The 8663-nt window shown below is 31.4% G+C and overlaps 1 protein-coding gene across 2 annotated transcripts; it reads left to right on the forward strand.

The window, feature by feature from the left end:
- Positions 1-1361: 1361 nt before the first annotated feature.
- LOC135196450 (uncharacterized) lies at positions 1362-8268 on the forward strand. 2 transcript variants are annotated; one of them, XM_064223302.1, is made up of 7 exons: positions 1362-1511; positions 1648-1732; positions 3594-3708; positions 4455-4542; positions 5292-5395; positions 6163-6286; positions 8055-8268. In XM_064223302.1, exons 2-7 carry the CDS (start codon positions 1672-1674, stop codon positions 8196-8198), a joined length of 636 nt encoding a protein of 211 aa, XP_064079372.1. In that variant the 5' UTR covers positions 1362-1511; positions 1648-1671; the 3' UTR covers positions 8199-8268. The 2 variants fall into 2 exon arrangements, with proteins under 2 accessions (XP_064079372.1, XP_064079364.1); XM_064223294.1 differs by having other exon boundaries at positions 1401-1522.
- Positions 8269-8663: the final 395 nt, after the last annotated feature.

The following is an 8663-nucleotide window of genomic DNA, read 5'->3' on the forward strand; positions in this document are numbered from 1 at the left end:
GGCGAATTTCATCTAAAATCATATCAGATCTTACTTAAATGTCTATTTGAAGTTGACATTTGACGGGGCATAAATCCTGGTTGCTGTAATTCAATACTACCTCGTTTGAAATTTGTCTAAAATGGAAACCCATTTAGTAGACAATTACGTATATAACATAAATCAGCTTTACAATTCTGTTTCAGAATGGCTTATAAAATCAGTGCTCGCCTACGTTAACATTACATTAATGGAAAAGTCTGCTTTCCATATGTTAAAATCTTATTACAATGTCAAAGAAATTTTTACGATTTTACGACTGATAAGGAAATTATTTCTGGAATTGTTTGAGGGTAAGATTTCAAACCACTATTCCTCTTAGCACTGCTTTCATGGTTTTAGTTAGAAAATAGTAGAAGGATGCAGACGTTTTTATTGTTATAAAATGAATACTGTCCTAGGCTTATGATTCAATCAGTTTTTGTTATAAGATGACATAGAAAGACGAATTGCTAGGTTTATCTGAAACATTTCTATTGGTTACGGGTATTGCCAAAAATTATATACATATATATATATATATATATATATATATATATATATATATATATATATATATATATTATATATAATGAAAAAAATCACAGTAGTAGATGCACGTGCCTGTGGTTTGAGAGAAATATATATATATATATATATATATATTTATATCAATATATATATATATATATATATATATATATATATACATATATATATATATATATATATATATATATATATATATATATATATATATATATATATTTCTCTCAAACCACAGGCACGTGCACTACTACTGTGATTTTTTTTCATTATTATATATATATATATACATAGTATATAATTTTTGGCAATACCCGTAACCAATATATATATATATATATATATATATATATATATATATATATATATATATATATATATATATATATATATATGAGACTAACCAACTCATTTATCGTATTTCTTCACTGAGAGTCGTGACACAGCGCGAATTTTATTCCTACATTTTCGGCCGAACAATGATCTACGTACCGTTATTTTTTACCAGGAATCAGAGCAAATAAATCCTTGTAGTCTTCTTTTACTGTTTTCGATAATAGTGAATAAACTTTCTCGAGATAGGCTGTAAATAAGGCAGCAGTTCTCACCTGTAGTAGGGGAAGGAGCAGGAGAGTGGGAAGTGGACCATATGGCAAATCTAGAGGCGAATTTCGTGAGAATTTTGTAGACCTAGTCAGCCATCAGTAACACAACACATGCATTTAGCAGTCTGGTTTCCCTCGGTAATCAGCTATGACTATCTCACGGGTGGATGAAGGGGAGTAGAGGCTGGGGGAAGAAGAAGAAAGGGGAGGTTGCTAATGGAGTGGGGTAGATACTGCAGTGGAAACCTCATCGTCAGGAGAGCTATAAAACGGCTGGTCTTTGCCACAGTCGACGCAGAGCCGCTACCAGAAGGGAAACGGGTTTCACCGACATTCTGAAAGGTATGTCGAAGGTTGGTTTGCAGTCGTATTTTATAGATTTTAACAGACTTCTTTATATTTGCGTCAATTAACTGATTTCGGATTATATGAATATATGTATGATTCTATTTTTAAATCTATTTTTCGTCTCTTTCAGGGTACTCAAGCCAGAACCACCACGATGCTGAAGACTATCGTAATTTTGTCCGTTGTGGCCATTCTCGCTAAAGCCAGCCCGGCACGTACGTAATTTATTATTATTATTATTATTATTATTTTTATTACTATTATTATTTTACTTTTTTTTATTTTGGTATATCACAGTCCTCCAATCCGACTGGGTGGTATTTATAGTGTGGGGTTCCGGGTTGCATCCTGCCTCCTTAGGAGTCCATCACTTTTCTTACTATGTGCGCCATTTCTAGGATCACACTCTTCTGCATGAGTCCTGGAGAATTATTATTATTATTATTATCATTATTATTATTGTTATTATTATTTTGGTAGAACATCCTATTTTAGGCAAATGCTGTTAAAAAGAATGGCTGAATTAAGAGAGTTGATTTTATATATTGTTTATTCTATTTTCCTTACAATTCGCTTCTCAGGCTCAGCGATGTTTCTGAGTAACTGGCCAATATTCATATAATTTTTTGAAAATTCCCAATATGAATATTGGCCAGTCACTTAGAAACATCGCTGAGCCTGAGAAGCGAATTGTAAGGAAAAAAAAAACACTCAATATTTAAAATCAACTCGCTTAATTCTGTCATTCTTCTTCACAGCATTTGCCTAAAAGAGGGTCTTCTACCAAAATATATTATTATTATTATTATTATTATTATTATTATTATTATTATTATTATTATTATTATTATTATTATTATTATTATTATTATTATTATTATTATTATTATTATTCAAAATAAGTGAAAGGTGTTCTCTCTCTCTCTGATACATTACAAAATTCTCAACTCTAAGACGTCTGACCTGAATATCGATAGGGAAAATTGAACATCCTATGCCAAATCGCACTGGAATTTTATATCTGTGAATCTAACGTAATGTGAACTTTCTTTTGAATCATTATGTTAAGTGGATGACGATTAACGGATTTTTATTTATTATATTTATTTATTATGTTTTCGCTTGCCTACTCTCCCAGTTACTTTAGTCAGTTTTTACCTTACTGTGGTGTCAAATGAATCTTATCAGAGAGGCAATTTATAAAAAAATCTCTTAATTAGAATAATCAAATTAAAAGATACTATGAAGTGTAGATTCAGATATATATATATATATATATATATATATATAATATATATAGATATATATCTAGATATATATATCTAGATATATATATATACTATATATATATATATAGGATATATATATTATATATAGATATATATCTATATATATATATATATATATATATATATATATAGTATATATATATATATATTATATATAAATATATATATATATATATATATATAATATATATATCTATATATATATATATATATAATATATATATATATATATATATCTATATATAATATATATATTATATATATATATAAGATATATATCTACATATATACATATATATATATTATATATATATATATATTTATATATATTTTATACTTACATCACTGTAGATTTCTTTTACCAGAGAGGAACATGTGACACAAAAAAATTGGGGAGAAATCTCTGTAGATTTGCTTTACCAGAGAGACATTTGAAAAATTGGGGACAAATCTCTGTAGATTTGTTTTACCAGAGAGACATTTGAAAAATTGGTGAGAAATCTCTGTAGATTTATTTTACCAGAGAGACATTTGAAAAATTGGTGAGAAATCTCTGTAGATTTATTTTACCAGAGAGACATTTGAAAAATTGGTGAGAAATCTCTGTAGATTTATTTTACCAGAGAGACGTGACACAAAATTGGGGAGAAATCTCTGTGGATTTGCTTTACCAGAGAGACATTTGACACAAAAACTGGGGAGAAATAATTAATAAAAACGAATGACGGACGAGACTTCTAAAAATTAATTTTGATCATTATTTTTACTTTTTCTTTTTTCTTTTTAGCGGTTGGCCTATTCGAGAACGAGATAACGAAAGCTCTCCAAAAAGCCCTGAAACCTCTAGACCCCGTCGTGGTGCCAGCAATCACTGATCTCCACATCACGACCGACCACAGCAGGTAGGAGGAGGAGAGACGAAAAAGGAGAGTTCGAGTCTACACTTGGCGCCAATCCTTGCCAGAGTTTGCCACAATTTCGGTGACAAATTTATAATATCTTCCTCCGAGTTGGGCTATATATATATATATATATATATATATATATATATATATAATATATATATATATATATATTCTTTTCTTCAAGTAATTCGTGGCTTCTTAACTTACTTACGTAGTTTAATATTCAGATGACTGTTTTAATTAATCGGTGAAATTACTCGCATATAAGATTGAGGAATAATTTTGTTTTTTTTTAGTGCACTTTGATATTACCGCCATTTTTGACAATAGGAGTATACTCTTCACACTTATACATACAAACATACTTACATTATTTATAAATATATACATATATATACACATATATAACTGTATGATTCCTTTAACATTTCTTTGAAGTTGGATCTCGAGGCTTTGGAGTGACAAGCATATCCCCCCCAAAAAAAGAGCAGAAAATTTGAGCAGTTAATGTGACATTCGGCTATTACATTTACATAATATATATACTTTGTCATTACTCATTTCCGAACTATTTACTTACGCCGCTGAATAGAAGCCAAAAAAGGCAGCATCTGCTAGACCCATTCGAGCGTTTCTTCACGAACGTCTTCTAATTCCTGGATGGTTGGTTTTTATTTCATGTAATATTGCTATTTACTGTTTTGTCCTTATTCTTTTTTATTATCCTATGTCTCCATTCGCAGCATTCTCTTCTCGGCCACCGACGTGAATTTCTCTGGTCTCTCCAGCATCGCTTGTACAAAGTTCACTCCACCAATTATAACTAAACGGGTGAGCTAGTCTTTTTGTTTATCTGTTTGTGTGTATGTATTGTATGTATATATATATATATATATATATATATATATATATATATATATATAAATATATATATATAGATATATATAAATATATATATATATATATATATATATATATATATATTATATAAATATATATATATATATATATATATATATATATATATGTATATATATATATATATATATATATATATATATATGTACATTTATATATAAATATATGTATTTATATATAAATATATATATATATATATATATGATATATATATATTATGCATATATATGTGTGTGTAATGCATGAATGCACGCAACGCGTGAGCCTGCTTGCAATAGTGCAGTTAACTATATCCCCGTCTTCCTGAACTTACAATGCGTTCTGGATGGTTTCCCTAAAAAAAGAACTGAATTTAGGATTTTTAAGAAAAAATATCATAAAGAACAATAACAACAAAGTACTTTGTAGGCTTACTCCCCAAGTAAATAAAACCCCTTTTTTTAGACTTTATCAAGCTCTTCCATAGACTTTTCCTACCAACCCAACAATAACAGCAACAAAGTAGTTTGTAGGCTTCCTACCCGAGTAAGCAAGAAAAAAAAAATATAAAATCATTCCAATGACGTATGAAGCAAATGGCATCCAAGATGAAAAGGTCTTCCTCATCGAAGCTTTTTAAATTTTTCTCTCTCTCTCTCTCTCTCTCTCTCTTTCGAACGCAGACCGCGATGGCTCTGAAATTCGGGGACCTCGTCGGGAAGACCTCCAGCTACACCATGAAGGGCGAGTTCGAGGCGGCGCCCTACGATGCCTCCGGCGTAGGAGAGTGAGTCTCGCCCTTTTTGTTCGAGTGTTTGTTTGTGTGGTGCTTTTACGTTGCATGGAACCAATATGGTTATTCAGCAAAGGGACCAACGACTTTACATACGTGACTTCCGAACCTCGTCGAGAGTGAACTACTTCTATCACCAGAAAGACATATCTCTAACCCCCTCAATAGAATGCCCGAGAATCGAACTCGCGGCCACCGAGGACGCAGGCCAGACCATACCGATCAGGCCACTGAAGCGCTTGGAATCCTTATTTAGCTTTTGTCAAATCCACATATTGTTAAGGAAATGTAAAAAGCATTATTATTATTATTATCATTACCGTTAAGGAAAAGTAGAAAGCATTATTCTTATCATTATTATCATCATCGTGATAGTTGTGTGGTTTAGAGCGCTTCACTGTACATCCTGAATTCTTGGGTTTATGGTTCGCGCCCAGGAGCCGACGAATGTATTATCGACTATAAAAAAATTCCCCTTCGGTTAACACATTTGAAAATATATTAATTCCGAGGTAGAACCAATTAGATATTAGAGGGCATTTGTTGCTTAATGCGTATATATATATATATATATATATATATATATATATATATATATATATATATATATACATATCATATATATACTATATATAATATATAATATATATATATATATATATATTTAATGTGTGTGTGTCTGTGTGTATGCGTGCCCGTGTGTAATTCTTACCATATGAGGGTAATGCTTCATTAAGTTCCTCCTCTTCCTCCGATGACAGATTATCCATCAGTGGACTGCGCTTCTCCGTAGACTTCAAGACAGCCAGTTACTCAATCTCTCCCGTGTCTGTCTGCATCCAGCCTGGGTCTCTCTCAGGAAAGATCTCTGCCGATAAAATTTTGGTAAGAAATGGTCCTATAGAAAAAAAAGAAATGGTGCTTATTCCTTCTCATTACAAAACGAATTTGTTATAGGAATGTCACTTGCTATAATTGCAACTGTTTGCCATTGTATAAACGGCCCCTAAAAAAAATTAGTCATTATTCCTTCTCATTACAAAACGAAAAAAAAAAGTTTAGTCCGTATTTCTTCTCATTACAAAACGAGTTTGTTATAGAAATATCTCTTTCTATAATTGCAACTCTTTGTTATTATGTAAATGGACCCTAAAAACAAAACAAAAATTAGTCCCTATTCCATCTCATTACAAAACGAATTCGTCATAGAAATATCGCTTTCTCTAATTACAATTCTTTGTTTTTATGTAAAAGCCCCTTTAAAAAAAAAGAATTAGTCCTTATTCCTTCTCATTATGACAAAACGAATTTGTTATAGGAATGTCACTTGCTATAATTGCAAGTCTTTGTTATGATGTAAACAATACAAAACGAATTTAATATAGAAATATCTCTTTCTATAATTTCAAATCTTTCTCAATACGTAAACGGTCCTTAAAAATATATGGATTTAGGAATATCACTTTCTATAATTACAAACTCTTTTATATATATATATATATATATATATATATATATATATATATATATATATATATATACATATATATATATATATATATATATATACATTATATATATATATATATATATATATATATATATATATATATTAAAACGGCCCTTAAAAAAATTAGTCCTTATTCCTTCTAATTACAAACCGATTTTGTATCACTTTCTATAATTGTAACTCTTTGCTATTATATAAACGTCCGTTTTGGCGGAATTTACGAAGAAATATTCAAGAAAGAGTCTTCAGTAAGGATTTTGGAGCCTAGCGTGACCCAATGTTTCATTTTCTCAAACTAGATTACAGTCAAGTCGTGTGATAATGGCAGGAACATTTTAATGTAATTGGATCTATAATTGACCACGGAAATATTTCTATATAACTTCACCTTTAATCTTTGCTATAGGTATATTTGTCTAACGGTAATTTCTGTTTATTTCATTCTACTAGAATTTAAGCATACACAGCTGTCGTTTACTCAAGTAAGCAATTTGTTCAGGATACTAATCAAGCAGTTTGCTCAGGAAAACTTCGTAGAATTCGTACAGGAGTGCTTGAATGCATTCATACACATTTGTCTTTCACATTTTCGCCTTTTTTTTTAAAGGATGTATAAACAAGTTGTTTAGCCTTGCTGTTCAAATAAGCATTTTAGCATGAGGATAGGACCCGTGCCATACGTTTAAACGTACGACCACAAACTACTATAATTGCAGATTTCACACGTTTTAAACTCTGTTTTAGCATAATTTTTCTCGCGCGCGTATATATTTATATATATATATGCAAAGCGCCATAAATTTCCGTCTGTTTTCCACCTTTCATTCGCACATATAGAAATTCAGAAGGAATTATCGATCATGGCTCCATTCATTGTTTGTACGGTGTTTTTACGTTGCATGACTTCCAAGCCACGTCGAGAGTGAACTTCTATCATCCAGAAATACACATCTCCAACCCATCAGTGGAATGCCCGCGAATCGAACTCACGGCCACCGAGGTGGTGTGCCAAAACTATACCGACCACGCCACTGAGACGCACTCAGCGATACCGCTCTTGTCTGGCAGCCATTCCACTGAGGCCTCTGACTCACGCCCTGACCAAGATCTAGGGAGACTGATATACATTTTCTCCCTCTGCAGGCCAACTTCGAAGGCGCTGACGAGATCAACAAGGACATCAACGAAAACGCCGACGCCCTTCTGGAACAGATCGAAGCCCAGATCAACGCCCTGGCGCCCACGATCGAAGCTACCATCAACGCCGTTTTGTGCAAGAAAGCTTAGTTTAGAGAGGGTGATGAGGTGACCCTAAGCTTTCTATCTATAAGTTCGTTTAGTTAATGTTCTCCCCCCCCCCCCCCTACCCCCCCCCCCCCCTTTTTTTTTTTGAACGAGGAAAACAAGTCAAGTTGAAATGTCATTGGTTTTAATTGGCTGATACTTTTTTCCCAAGCATTTATCTCTGTATTTTGTTTTCCAATACAAAATTGATCCTTTTTTGCTGATTTTAACTCACCTATGATTTATTACTGCTCTGTGAATACATTCATACATACATACATACATACATATATATATATATATATATATATATATATATATATATATATATATATAAATTATACATAATCTTCATAAATTTTCTTTACAGTCTTATTAAAAATTTCTATGGCACCTCTACTTACTTATGAAAGCACTTATCAAATACTGGTACACAGTCAAGAGGAATTTATTATTCATAAGTACACC

This window comes from Macrobrachium nipponense, chromosome 23 (genome assembly GCF_015104395.2).
Source record: "Macrobrachium nipponense isolate FS-2020 chromosome 23, ASM1510439v2, whole genome shotgun sequence".
Lineage (NCBI taxonomy): Eukaryota > Metazoa > Arthropoda > Malacostraca > Decapoda > Palaemonidae > Macrobrachium > Macrobrachium nipponense.